A 15,608-nucleotide genomic window follows, 5' to 3' on the forward strand; every position below is an offset into this window, starting at 1 on the left:
AATAATTGGCGATGTTTCTTTTCATTTAAAAACAAATAATAATAATACGATTTCTAACTTATGTAAATTATGCTTATTTTTATTCTTTTGTTAGTCCCCCCCCCAAAAAAAAAGGAGGAATCAGCTTTTCAATAGCTTTTCTAGATTAGCGATCTAAATGTGACAGACCGACAGACAGACAGACGACACAAAATAGCCGCTTTTCATCTTACATAGTCTGCAAAAGAAACCGCAGATTATTTGAAATATTTGGGGAACCAACTAACCCACCACCGTGTACATAGACGGCACACCACAAAATGAACCACTGTGTAAATAATTCTGGGCAGTAAAAAAATGAATATCACCGCTTCTACTAGATCTAGTCCTACAACGGAATATTTGTTTTATTTGGATTTTTTTTTTTCAACTACTTTTGTACAGCGCAACATTTATGATGCATTCTATAATTATATAGTTATATACAAAGCAAAAATAAAAATTTCTGCTTTAAGTCGGGATTCGAACCGAGATCAATAGTCACAGAAGGTCTATACACTGACCTGCAACTTTGCAACCTGTGGGCAGTGATGACCAATGGCTCGTTGCTTCATCACAGTTATGTACGATGTGGCAACGAGCTTTTGGTATCCACAGCCCACAGGGAGTGACGTCGCAGGTCAGTGTTCAGGCCTACTAAAAGATTTTTCTCGTTCGAAATCGTGCCCCCTTGATTATATAAACTTACCTCCCTTGAAGTGTTTCATATTTAAAAAAATGGTGTAATTTCTTGAAAAAATACTGCTTGCATATTTAATAGTAAAAATTAAATGATTAGATATCAGAGGATACAAAAGTTGCCGTCGCCCCAGAACTTTAAAAGATTTTCGATATCTTTTTAAAAATCTAAACGGGACGGACATACTACACAAAACCAATAACGGCTCTTCCGTTTTAAAAACCTACTTATAGAAGTAATATTAAATATTACATAAAACATTGCAGTAAAGCGTTACTATTTTGTAATGCTATATATTGACATATATCAACCTTGTCAAGTTTAGTGAAGCACTCCGCAACCATAATATATTACACTATATCACATTGTTTTTATTTTAGTCATCCATTTAGTCATTATTTACCTTTTCTTCTTTCACTACCATTACAATTTTATTTTGCCTCACGGAGAAAAAAAAATCTCTTATACAACATGAAGATAATTAGATTTTCTTGAATAGGTTACCAAAAAGGTTTGTTGACAGTAATTACATACGGCCATTGATTGCACATTATGTCAAACCAAACCAGGGGAAAGAACTTCATTTACCCTTCCTCCACCGGGTTTCTCTCCCCTGCATTCTACTTCTCGTTCCCCTCCAAGACATCGTAATAAGTCGCCAGTTCCGCGTCATTTTCAGCTCTGCTATATAAAGCAAATCTTTTGGGAGCTGCCTTTCATTTTCGATCCACAGTTTCGTAGATTGCGCTTCTTTGATAAGTTTTGGTGGTGACGTCATCCCCCTTTACGCACAGACTTGTTGAACGGTAAGTGGTAGTGATAAGTTATAACTTTTCTTCTAGGTCACATGGTTACAATTAACAGTTAGAATTGAATAGTTTAGTGGTAATGGAACATACATTAGATTTCTTTATCTCATGATTGGCTGATGTTCATTACCAACAGTGAGGGGTATTGTGGGAAATCACTCATATTTTCAGTAAATCTGCAGCAATATCTTTATATTTGTAGCAACATTAAGCCGTACTTTTACAAAGTTTATATCTACTTACTATCAGTTTGGTAAAAAGTTTGTAAACTTTATTTCTCCGACCCCCAATCTCGGACAAAGATAAAATTTTGCACAATTATTTCTTTTACATGACAACGCAAGAAACAATAAAAAAAAACAACAACAACAACAACAATTAATTAACTATTACTAATTAAGTATTTTGTTTGGTATCTTTGACAAGGGAAAGAAATTATACTTGACTTAGTGGTGGGATAAGCTAAATTAGTCCCCTTTATAGGCGGCCGTTTTAAGTAAGTTTGTAACAATAATAGATAATTATACAATCTTCAATCTCCATATACACCTCACTGAATGATTACAATATCAACTTCAGGAGGCTATTTTGAATGGGGTTAGAATTAATTTACAACATAAACTTTTTATAATTCCATAATATTTTCTGGTACAGAAAATAACAACAAATAACTTTTTGTTTCAAAAAGTTATAATGTAAGTTTTTATTTAAGCCTGTATTAAATATTGAACCGTTTAGTAAAACTTCAAGATCATGAAATTTTTGGCTAGAAAACTGTGTAACAAACACTATGACCATTGTTTTTGGAATGCTAGTGTAATGAAACAACAAATACTAGCATATCAATAATTTGGCTTTATTCGACAAAATTAGACCACAGTAAACAGTGAATGAAACCAGCACGACTCGCTTAACACTGATGCAGTACTATACACACACACACACACAAGCACACATACTGGACATAGTTTTTTTTATTTCGAATAGAGGCGTAACTGTAGATGTAGTTGTACTAAAATTGTGCCACACATTATCTACTAGGCCTACTGTCTTTACAATTGAAACTGTAGTAATTTTATCCATATAAACCCATACGAATTGAAACAAATGTAGCGTGTTCTTTTTAAAAGCTTATTTTTAATCAAATTGATATAAGGATAGCCCTCACGTTCGCTCTGACAATTATTTATCTTCTTATCTTATCTTATATAATAAGGACGTTACTTCAAAAAAGAAGATTATTACGTCCTACGCGTAATGCATTTAGTCATGCATATTAACCAATGACCTAAATTCTGCCAAGTCACTGGTTTTCCTGGCTGGCTCAGGCAACCCATTCCATGCTCTTATAGCACTAGGGAAGAAAGGGCATTTGTACAAATTTGTCCTAGGATATGGAATTGGGAATATGCCCTCATCCTTGTGTCTTTCTGAGTATTTTATTAGATTTTGTTTTGAAGATTATGGTTCAGTGTTTTATGCATAATTGCTACTTTACTTTTGAGCCTTCTATCCTGAAGGCTTTCTAAATTTAGTGATTTTAGTAAAGGTGTTACTCCAATCAAATTTGAATATTTGTTTGTTATGAATCTCACTGCTCTATTGTGTGTCTGCTCCAGTTTCTTAAAGTTTTCTTATGTTACGGGGTCCCAAACAGAGGATGCATATTCTATTATTGGCCTAACCAACGTTAAATAACATTTAAGTTTTATGTTCTTATTTGATTTATAGAAATTTCTTTTAATTTACATCTAGTGAAGAATTACATCTAAATCTAGATCTAAGTAGAAATAAATCGAAAATTCTAAAATAAACTAGAACAAAAGAAATTTACGCACCAAAAAAAAAGTTTAAGAAGTAATAAAACTGGAAGTATAGATATACGTGTGTGCCTAGTTTTGAACGTCGGCTTTTAAAAACATATTGGGTCGAAATTGCGAATAGAAAATCGTTTTTGGTAAATTTAATAGTTTGTGGTTTCTATCGTGAAAATCTATGTACCCAGAAAGTAATAACTTTAAATATATATATATATATATTACTGTCAACTGCAAGTGAGAAAATTATTGAATATAAGCGGGTGATCACATATTTTATGTTTGAAAAGAAGATTGTTAGATTGTTAGTTTTAAAATTTTAGCTTATCTTCCCTTACCTTACTATGCACTACTGTCTATATAGGAAAAAAATTAATTAATCACTTCGTATTGAATAACTTTTTTTTTAATTAATGAATGTGTTGTCATTGTCATAGAAATAAATCAAGGTGCGCAGTTTCAGCTTAGTCCGAGACTGAAATTGGGAGAAATAACGAATACAAGATTTCACCCAGAAAGACTGAATCAGTTAATCAAAGCTTTGTAAAAATAGGTGGGGATTCGAAAACATTGAGACCAGAAGCGTAGCTAGGGTGGGGGAGGAAGGGGACGAATTTGAAAATCCCCCCAGATCCCCAATAAAAGGGGGGGGGCAAAATGAGTGGTTTATACATTAAAGATTAAATATTACGCAAAAACGTCAAGCCCCCCCCCCCGGGCCATCATACGATGACCAATTCCTAGCTACGCCGCTGATTGTGACAGGCAAAGCTGGTCTTAGAGGGCGGCAAGCCTGGGCGACCACACAAGACCCCAAAACATAAAAAAGGCCCAACGCAAATAGAACATTGGTAATAGTATAGTGAATAATTTTTATCCTATCAGATGCAGATTTGGGTAAAACCATTTTTTAAAGTACTTCAATTGCTAAACCAATCAATTTTTCGCCTACAAAACAATATAAAATATGCATATTATCAGCGGCGTAGCTAGGGTGGGGGGTGAGGAGGGGGGTGGAGAATTTCAAAATCTCCTTAGCCTCCACTAGAAGGAGGCCCCCAAATGTTTTTTTACAGTAAATATTAAGTATTATGCAAAATACCAGGGGCACCCAAAGAGGTCGAGCCCCCCCCGTCCCCCAAATGATGGAAAATTCCTAGCTACGCCCCTGCATATTATAGTTTTAAAAAATGTAAAGGAGGGTAAAGTCCTTGGTAGAAGCACTGCATTCACATGCTACAAGCGTACATTTCTTAATCTCGACGTACAATTGTTAGAGGAAAAAATTCGAAAACAATGTTAGAAAGTTTGGATATAATTTTATCTTTTTGTAGAGGCCCCTTCCTTGTGGAAGACCCCCCCCCCGGGTTAGTAGCTCGCCTACCCTCCTTTAAATTCGGCCCCGGGGTTCTGGGATCTTACCAGTGAGACACACACACAACCAGCACAGACACACACACACGCACGCAAACAAAAATACTCACGGGCACATTAAAAAAAACAACCACAATAATACACAAAAACAAAGGGAAAAAACTCACTGAAGCACATATACAGATACACTCACATGCAGATACATACTGAAATACACACACACACACACATAACTGAGTGATCCACTGATTACAATCCATTTGCTAAAAAAAATATTTTGGCATTTCTGATTCACTATGTGACTATTTAGTTATCAGATATTGAGAGATCAGACTACACTAAGGGCTCCAAATCAACAATATTGGAATATGAGTCATCAGTTCAAGACAACATAAAGAAACTATATCAGACGCAAAATAGAGTCGTGAGATTTATAACACCTGAAATTTCACATTTGATTAGAATAACAATATTAGTAAAAAACAAAAAAACACATACACATACACACACAAAAAAAACTAAAAGTAAAGTAGCAATCACAAAGAAAACACTGAACCATAATTTATCAATCTAAAAACAAAAGTAATAAAATACCCAGATAGACACGAAGATACATGTATACTCATTTTTCCATATGCTAGGACAAAGGCACACAATTGTCCCTTCCTTAGTGCTATAGGCCTAAAAATGCTATTAGAGCCTGAATTACAGAAATACAGGCCCTATGTTGCTTTTCCATTGCTAAATGGACTTGTAGGACGTAATCATCTTCTTTTTTGAAGTAACGTCTGTATTATATAAGATAAATGTGTAGGTTCTAAAAAGTTGAAGCATAGTACAGATGTGAGCTACTACACTATATCAGAACATCTATTAAATTAAGTTATTATAACAAATATTTAGGACATTCAATGCAGTCTGTAGACTAGTATTTTTCAACAATACGACTAGAGGGCCACGTTTATAAGAGAATATTATAAAACCTTTAACAATTTAATACGTGCCATATTGGTATTCATGGAGCCCTTTAGGTGACCCTACCGGACTATTGGCGTACCGGCCCACCGGGTATTTCCCCAAATGCCCATAAAGCCAGTCCGCCCTTGCTGGAATGGGCTGCGTGAATCAGCCAGGAAAACCAAAAACTTAGCAGACTTTAAGTCTCTAATTAACATGCATGACTAGATTGACACATGGATGCGCGTAGAGCGCGTAACGTCTGTAATTTATAAGACAAAGATAAGATCATTTATTATTAAACAACAGACAGATAAACACGTATTTAATAATGCAATTAGATTAAAAAAAACACAAACAAACGATGATTTTAGATGCAGGATTTCACGTATCTAAGAAGACGATATAGCGGCGACCTAGATCTTTAAATTGCCGCAATGAGGATGACGCAGACATTAAAGCCATTGTTGTCCATATAAGTTTTCTGTTTCTGGCCTTGCATGACTTTGGTAGATAACCCGATAAGATGTTAGAATTTAAAACTTACAAAAATTTCTGGAGTATGAAAAACTCAACTTCTATGTATGTAGAAAGTTTATAATCAACTCACTCTGTCTGTCTGTCTGTCTGTCTGGTAAAAAGTTTTGTACACGTTATTTCTCCCACACGCAATCTCGGTTCAAGTTGAAATTTTGCACAATTATTTCTTGTGCCTGATAAAACAATAATCAATTAGCTGATTAGTTAATTAACTATTGGTGATTTATTATTTTGTTTGGTATCGAAGAAGGAAAAGAAATTATACTAGACAGATGTGGTGGTATAAGTTGAGTCCTCGAGGTTGAATTCAAGTCATAAAACTTTTTTTCTTATACATTGCTTTTCTAAAGCTACCACAGAAACACTCACCCAGATACCCTACCTTTCTCTCCCCCCCCCCCCCCCGACCCCTAACCATCCTTTCCCAACTGGTCCAGACAGGCGATAGGATCATAGTGCATTGAGCAAGCTAAAATCATGAAATTGAGCTAAACAAAAACAATTAGTAAAAAAGATATTTCTATATTATCCAAACTATTTAATATTACACTTACTATAAGCTGTTTTTTTTTAATGTATTTTTTTTATTTCGCTTGTGTACTTTAAATTCGCTCTTAGCCTCTTATGGGTATTCAGGTAATTTTCATTGCCATTAAATACGTTTTTCGAAGGAATTTGGTAATCAACTATAAAAACTTGTTAGTTTTAGAAGGACATTCCAAGTCTTCAATTTTTAGCTAGACGTAACAATGAACTATTCGTTTAGTACAGAAGGCTAACAGTGTAGTAAGGATCTACTTAGCATAATCTATTTGACTTCAGGTGGAGCATGGGGCAGCAGCATCACTTCGCCATTGGACTCATTTTAGGGCCATTCCTCTCAGTTTGGTCAATGTTCATTCCACCATCCTTGCTTCTTTGTTCACCGATGTCCTCTATGATTGCTGATCTAATAAAATTGTATTAATAGATCTTGAAATTATGCGACATGATAATATATAGGCTACACACCTTACACTTTCTAGTAATACTTTTCGCTTTTTCAGTGTGAATCATTTTTTTAATGGGCACCTACCATCATAGGCGTATCATTGTACCGGTAAGCATAACTTCAAGAACCGGGAACCTTAACCTCCCCCCTGTTCACCCCCCCCCCCCAAAAAAAAATTATAAACAAAAATTTGATGTGACAAAAAAATCAAGTCATCGGGTTATCCCTCAAGAAAAGTGCCCATGAAAGGAAACTTTATATTTTCACCTCGGGAGCTAACTGCTAAGTACATCTATAAATAGACATTTCAATGTATGTATCACTTTAAACAAGTAGACCCATATTAGGAATAGGTTTTTTTCAAACCAGTCAAGTCTCTTTACTAGTTCATATTATAGTACCATGATATTGAACGCTTCTACGTCTGCTTTAAAAGTATTCAATGACTAACATACATTTTTAGCCTGTAAAATCTCTGGCAATCCCGCTTTGTCCTTCCTTTCTTGTATTTTTTTTTACCGGACAAAAAAAAAGTTTGACCTTCGTACACTTTATGCCCTTTCTTCGTTTTCTCAATTCAATCTAAATATATATTTCGGCCTTGACCTCCTAGAACCCTTTTTGGCTTTTTTACTTTTTTTTTCTTTGCAACCTTTAATCTTAATGCAAGCAATGTACAGTGTTAGATACCACATACATTTCATCATACCATCAGTTTCAGGCCCAAAGGAGGATATACATTGATCGAAGGCCCTCATTGATTGCTACATTCCCGTTCCCTTTTCTACATGTATTTTGGTATTTCGTTCTCTAACTAAAAAGAAATATCACTTTGATTTTATTTATTGTAATAGTATATGGCTTTGTCTGCAAGAGATGCGGGAAAATAAGTAGGTGGCAACTGGGTCTGCAAAGTCATGTGAATCCCTGCAAGCAACCTTAATCTTCGGAATCAAAGACATTGCCATTATTAAAGTTTATATTACCCCCCTTTTGACTATATCGAAATGACAATTGATATATTCTTGTTCTTTCTTTCTCTCTCTCTCTCCCTCTCTCTCTCTCTCTCTCTCTCTCTCTCTCTCTCTCTCTCTCTCTCTCTCGAAAAAAGAATCTTATTAATGCTATAATTAATTATTTATATTATTATTATTATTATTATATAACTATACAAATCTCGTTTTAAAGAATAGGGTGCTAGTTGCTGATCACATGACGTTGGAGGGTGAATGAAATGTAAATAAAAGTTTATTTTCAATCAGACGGGTGTTTTTGTCCTTGCATTGTTGTATCGCAGGGATCAGTGGTGCCCCCTATGTTGTGGGTATTAGAAGGAATAGAGTAATGCTTAGTTTTAAGATGTCGAATGTCTTCTTGGGCTCGTGTTTTTAAGGTCCTGCCCTTATTTTACAATGTAAACCATTTAGCACATTGAGCACAGTATCGCATATACCACTTCTCTGGTGTTACAATAAAACGTAACAATCATCATGATAGTGGGTGAAGCAAGGGCGTATTTGCTAGTGGGACAGTTGCATCGCTTACAAATACCAAGTTCATTCGAAATGTTGGTATTAGTTTATTGTCCTATCGGTTTTGCAAGTCATATACCAGTGCACCCATGTTTTCAAACTTTGTCCGTTTCACATTCAGTACAAATAAAAACAGTACACATACACACACACGAGATGCTAAATAAAATTGTGTAAAAAATTAAAGCGTACATATTTATTTTAATTTTTTTTTTCAAGGTCTCATGTGGGCCACTGTTGGGTCATAAGACTGGTCGTAATAAATCCCCTTAGCTCAGGGGTGGGCAAATTACGGCCCGCGGGCCACATGCGGCCCGCCGAAGTGTTTTATGCGGCCCACCGACACCTACAGAAATCAGGTGTGCTCACAGTATATAAAAATGCAAATATCAAAAATATTATCTCTATAAATTATTGAAACTGTCTCATTATAAAAATTGTTCAGTAAACGAAGATTATGCTTATTGCCTATGCATCAATACACTCAATTCAAGACATAATCTCTCTGTGTTGGGTAGGCTTGGAACAAAATGGCAAGTGTAACAACTGATGGAGCTCGATTTTGGACTGAGAAAAATAGTTTTTTTTTTAATTTAAAAAATATCCCAACCATGAACTCTAAACTGGAAAGTTTGCACAAAGCTAAAAAACAACAACATTGTATTGGTACACGTGAGACACATAGGTCAACCACAGGTAGTTCCAATTTATGAAGAAAGTGATCCAATGTATTCGCTAGCTTAGCATGGGCAAGGCAAATGAGAAGAATATAATATCTCAAGGAAGAAATTGTTATGTTACTTGAAGTGTCGACATTGACTGTGACTTTGTCAGCAATATTTCTAATGGAAAGTGGAAGACAGATTTCGTAATTCTTATAATTGCTATTGCAATTGGTTGTTTACACATGAAATGTAAATGAATGTTAAATCTTTTCAAACAAGGCTTTCCCTTTTTTTACAGGGAAGCAAAAGAAAATAGTTTTTGTCATTTTCCTATGCTGAAAGGTGAAACTATTTTTAGTGAAATGTTTAAAAGTACAACACTTATTAAAATGAATTAATTGTGCAATTTATAAAAGCAAATTTTAAGACGTCAAGAGCCAGTTTTCAATACCATCATCTCACCCTTTATCGCAAAAGCTGATTCAGCTCCAGAGGACATAACTCCAAGCAAAGAGAAGTTCCAGTCAGTACATCCAGATCTTCTTCTTCGTTCTCATTTTAAATGTTGCAGGTTTATGATCAGTAATCCTATATCTGAGATGAACCGCGCAGTGGCTTCCAGATCAGGCAGTTCTCCGAATAGTCTTTGGAGAGTCTTGTTCGGGTCTCTTGATTTAGTATGCACCATTGAAGGATATGTTCAGCATTTTCTGGTGATGCTCCACAAGGGCAGGTTTCGCTCGTCCCGACATTTAACTTCCGGAACATATATTGTCTCATTCAGTGAGCAAGAACTTTTGGGTGGAAACTAAATAAGTATAATCACTGGTCAATGTTGACTGACTGTAATTTGACAGCAGTCACATGGGTAAAAACTAGTAAGATAGTTTCACAGTTCCGGAACATTATGCACGAGTGTAAAAGTATAATACTGGACATTAAGTACAACTGTATATTTTTGGGTATATTGTGATATAAAAAGACAACAGTGATCGTAAAATCGTAAAATTGGTTTCAAAAATTGCTAACTCTTGTTGAAATTTTTCAATGTGCATTGCAAATACAATACTGTGTAAATATGAGTAAAGACATTCTACACAGTTAGCTAGCGTATCTTTCTAATATATATATATATAAATGCGGCCCGCCATTCCCAAACTTTTCTTAATGCGGCCCTCGACACGAAAAGGTTGCCCACCCCTGCCTTAGCTCCATAGTCGCTACGCAGATGTTTACAAGGTGGCTTACAAGGCAGAATTTACGTCATTGGTTAAAATGCATGACTAGATGCATGACGCGTAGGACGTAACAATCTTCTTTTTTTTTTTTTTAATTAACGTCTACATCATATAAGATATAAGCAGGAAATGAGAAGGCTGACACACTCGCCAAGAGTGGGAGAACAAACTCACAAGTAAACTCTGCACTCTATCCAGAAGAAATGAAGAAATTAATTGTAGATAAAATAAATGAGAAATGGACGAGCTCCCATCCAAATCACAAGAAAGATGATGCTTACTATAAGCTATCCCGACAAGACCAACGTCTAATCTTTCGACTCAGTACCGGACACAACAGAATGCGACAACACATGTTCCGGAAGCTCAAAATTGGAACCAGTGAAATCTGCCCATGTGGAGTATCATCAGAAAATGCCGACCACGTCCTCCAAAACTTCTCTCTCTACCAAGAGGCCCGTATAAGACATTGGCCCCAAATCACCCCAATAGAAAGAAAACTATATGGAGAGCTCCCTGATTTGGAAACCACTGCGCAGTTCATCTCATGTATTGGTCTAGTCATATGAACACTCCAACATAACAATGAGAACGATGAAAAAAAAGAAGAATATAAGATAAGATAAGGTATTACACAATTCCTTATTAGATGGCTGACAGTTCAACTGGATTGCGTAAATGAAATTATAAAGAGCCCCTAACTCCATGCAACACGCCAGAAACAAGATCTAAATTCACCTCACATTTCGGCCTAGCATACGACCCTTATAACATGCGATAGCTTTTCTTTTTTTAAAGGCTATATTTACTCACTTTGTCTGTCAGTCTGTCTGTCTGTCTGTCTGTCAGGTAAAAGCTTTGTACCCCCTATTGCTCCCAAACCCAATTTCGGGTCAAGTTGAAATTTTGCACAATTATTTCTTGAACCTGTGAAAGCAAGAATCCTTTTTACCAACTATTCCATGGAAGTTATAAGGTTATAGTGCGTTGAGAACGCTAAAAGCTAAACAAAAACAATTGGTAAAAATATTTCTAATCGCACAAATTTATGAACGTTTGTCTAGATCTATGATCTATTACCAATTTAATTACATGACTGATCCAAACTAATAGGTACAATTACACTTAGTATAACCTTTGTTGTTTTTTTTTTTAAAGTATTTTTAAAATGTTATTCTAGTTTGTTTGTTTTTGTTTGCTAATACTATAAAAACTATAAAACAACTACATATATTAAGAATGACCCGAGAGACTCGGTCCGAAAAGTTTTATAATGAAATAATCAGCTTAGTTCATTCAGTTTTGTCTAGAATTAGTTTTTAAAAAAGTGTATGGACTTTTTTTTTTTAATTCTAAGAAAATCGATATTACAATTTTATTACAGTTAATAAAAAAGATAAATAATAAGATATAGGCCTAATGTTATATCACAAAACGTTTTCCAATTTTGCAATATTATTATAGTCTAGTCTGGTAGTAACTAAGAAAAGAATGTAATTGAGATCTAGTAGAAGACTAACAATAGCCAAAGTGATTACAGCTATAATGAGATTCTTTTAGTATGAAAGCGAGTCATTAGAGGTAGTTTCAAACAGGACAAATAAACATGTTTATGTTATTAGGCCCTGACTTAGGTACATGGTTTATAATTTCACGCAAAGATAAACAATTTTTTTGTGTCTGATAAGATTGTGGTCTGTATGTATTAAAGATACAATCATAGTCAATTGATAAGCTCATTCTAAGTTTATTTAAAATAATATTTGTTAGTATCTTCATTCTTTTTTTTTTCGGCTAATTTCACTCTGTGCTTATGACTTTTATGTTTTTGTTTGATCATTTTGGCCCACTTTTCTCTGGCTCTCTTTCTTTTGTCTCTCTCTTTGGCTCACTCTCTCATTCTTTTGTCTCTCTCTTTGGCTCACTCTCTCTTTCTTTTGTCTCTCTCTCTTTGGCTCACTCTCTCTTTCTTTTGTCTCTCTCTCTCTCTCTTTGGCTCACTCTCTCATTCTTTTGTCTCTCTCTTTGGCTTACTCTCTCTTTCTTTTGTCTCTCTCTTTGGCTTACTCTCTCTTTCTTTTGTCTCTCTCTTTGGCTCACTCTCTCTCTTTCTTTTGTCTCTCTCTTTTGCTCACTCTCTCTCTTTCTTTTGTCTCTCTCTTTGGCTCACTCTCTCTCTTTCTTTTGTCTCTCTCTCTTTGGCTTACTCTGTCTTTCTTTTGGCTGTCTCTTTGGCTCACTCTCTCTCTTTCTTTTGTCTCTCTCTTTGGCTTACTCTGTCTTTCTTTTGTCTCTCTCTTTTGCTCACTCTCTCTCTTTCTTTTGTCTCTCTCTTTGGCTCACTCTCTCTCTTTCTTTTGTCTCTCTCTTTGGCTTACTCTGTCTTTCTTTTGGCTCTATCTTTGGCTCACTCTCTCTTTCTTTTGTCTCTCTCTCTCTCTTTGGCTCACTCTCTCATTCTTTTGTCTCTCTCTTTGGCTTACTCTCTCTTTCTTTTGTCTCTCTCTTTGGCTCACTCTCTCTTTCTTTTGTCTCTCTCTTTGGCTCACTCTCTCTTTCTTTTGTCTCTCTGTTTGGCTCACTCTCTCTCTTTCTTTTGTCTCTCTCTCTTTGGCTCCCCCTCTCTCTCTTTCTTTTGTCTCTCTCTTTGGCTCTCTCTCTCTCTTTCTTTAGGCACTTTCTTTTTCTCTCTCTCTCTTTCTTTTGTCTTTCTCTTTGGCTCTCTCTGTTTCTTTTGTTTCTCTCTTTGGCTCTCTCTCTCTCTTTCTTTTGACTTTCTCTTTGGCTCTCTCTCCCTTTATTTTGTTTATCTCTTTCTTTTGGCTCTCTCTCTTTCTTTTTGCTCTCTCTTTGGCTCTTTCTCTCTTTCTTTTTGCTCTCTCTTTGGCTCTTTCTCTCTTTCTTTTGTCTCTCTCTCTCTCTTTGGCTCTCTCTCTCTCTCTCTCTCTTTCTCTCTTTTTTCCAATTTCTATTCATTCCCCTCTCTGTTCACCCTCTCTCTCTCTCGTATTGCTTTTCTTCTTAGCTCCATATCAGGGGCGTTTTTATGGTGTGTTTGGGAAGGGGAGCTATTCTTTGGCAATGATGTGATTCTTGGATGTTGATCTGTCAGTTCTATTTGTTCTGTCGATAAGATGTCCAGGCATGACTACAGTTAGACGATAACCACCTCCTTTTTTTTAAAAAATAGGAAGATTAATTTTGAAAATAAGTTGACATCTTTTTATGAAACTTATTTCAACTCTGTCTGTCAGTCTGATACAAAGTTTGAGCACCCATATCAGATGAAACTGAAACTTTACTTAATCATTGGCAGATTCACTACCGAAATAGAAAAAAACAAAAAACAATCGGTCAATTAATTACTTGTAATTATTTTTTTTTCTTTATACCGACAAGGGAAATTGATTAAATTCCCATCATTGAGATATATGGTTGTAAATGTGGAGTTCTTCCCCTATTTTTCATATTTATTTATTTTGCATTTTTTTTAAATAAAGAAGGTCTATTATAGATTTTCATAAAAAGTATTTGGTTCAAAATTTTGAAAGCTCTATAAAAAAAAAGGTAACAAAAGTTTCTTTTATAATACTGAAAATCACAAAGCTGATATGATATTAATATCTCTCCACCCTATACCCATGGTTAACGTCATTTTCTTTACCCTGGTCAACCATTTTTTTTCATTCAGTAATACATATTTACAAGAAAAACTTTTGAGATGTAAAATTGCAATTTAAGTTGCAAAAACTTATTTTAAAAATGCAAAACTTAAGAGAGAGAAAGAATTTAGAAATGCGTTTTCTTTTTCAATTCAGTACTCATCGTAAAAGCCAGACATCTAAATATACAATTTTATGTTTTAAAACTGAAAGTATTTATTTTCTTTCTTTTAGTTTGCTGAATATTGCTCCAGACATTACAAACTAATAATGTCTACAATAGCCAGCTACTTCATAATGACCTTTGTTTTACTTGGGACACTACACTGCCTGGCAGCCAACGAAGTGGAATTCTTAGAAGCAGCGGAGTTGGAGCCTTTCGAAGACAAAGAACTCCTCCTCTCCGACTTGGACAGAAGAGGCTTCGCAGATAAAAGAGGCTTCGCTGATAAACGGGGCTTTGCTGACAAGAGGGGCTTCGCAGACAAAAGGGGATTTGCAGACAAACGAGGGTTCGCAGACAAGAGGGGCTTCGCCGACAAGCGCGGGTACGGAGACTTCCGTGAGATCAACCCACTTCTGTGGAAATACATGAGGCACAGCCAACACCAGCCGCTGGCCATTGGTCAAAACTCTTTTAAACGTCTTTTGGCCCAACAAGGGATTTTGGATAATTAATTTTGTTAGGTGCATATTGTTTTCAGGAAAACGTTAATTAAAAATATCTTACTAATTGACAATTAGAAACCATGATTTGTGTTTGTTATTAAAAGCGTATTGAATAAATTATACACATATATATACTTCTTTATCATAGGTGCACTGTGTTGACATGTTTAAAAATTGCTTTTATCTAGCCATTAAAATGGATGTGACGAAATTCAAACATTAGCAAAGTAACAAAAAGTGTTTGAGTTTTCACACAAACTCGAAGGCGACCCCAAAAGGTCCGCCGATGAGTCTACAGTTTTTAACCAATGTGATATGCTGTCCGGACTGTCGTCTCGACGGTCCCGTGTTTGAGCTCAGAAGAAACGTCACAACGTACAAGTTAAAAGTCAAAGAAAATAAAAATTTGAAGTTAAGTCATCGCCATGAATATACAATTAAAGTAGAAATTTGTTATTAAATTAAATTGTTAACTATAATAAAATGTCTTCGTTATGATTGTTTAATACATGCTGCAGACTACACACAACATAATATAGAAGTATGCCATGACTTTGTTAAGATCTTAAAACAAGAAATAAAAACAGTAGTGTAAGGAAGGGGTTAATTAATAAAACGAATGAACACTTTCTCGGA

At 35.3% G+C, this 15,608-nt stretch overlaps 1 protein-coding gene across 1 annotated transcript; it reads left to right on the forward strand.

The window, feature by feature from the left end:
• Positions 1-1,367: 1,367 nt before the first annotated feature.
• Positions 1,368-15,100, forward strand: LOC106072238 (uncharacterized). Its single transcript, XM_056005023.1, has 2 exons — positions 1,368-1,524; positions 14,538-15,100. The coding sequence occupies exon 2, from the start codon at positions 14,574-14,576 to the stop codon at positions 14,979-14,981; it is 408 nt and encodes a 135-aa protein (XP_055860998.1). The 5' UTR covers positions 1,368-1,524; positions 14,538-14,573; the 3' UTR covers positions 14,982-15,100.
• The last annotated feature ends 508 nt before the right edge of the window (positions 15,101-15,608 follow it).

This window comes from Biomphalaria glabrata, chromosome 11 (genome assembly GCF_947242115.1).
Source record: "Biomphalaria glabrata chromosome 11, xgBioGlab47.1, whole genome shotgun sequence".
NCBI lineage: Eukaryota > Metazoa > Mollusca > Gastropoda > Planorbidae > Biomphalaria > Biomphalaria glabrata.

Excerpts from the sequence above, each read along its gene's own strand:
- LOC106072238 (XM_056005023.1), top strand. The coding sequence starts at position 14,574 with ATGTCTACAATAGCCAGCTACTTCATAATGACCTTTGTTTTACTTGGG.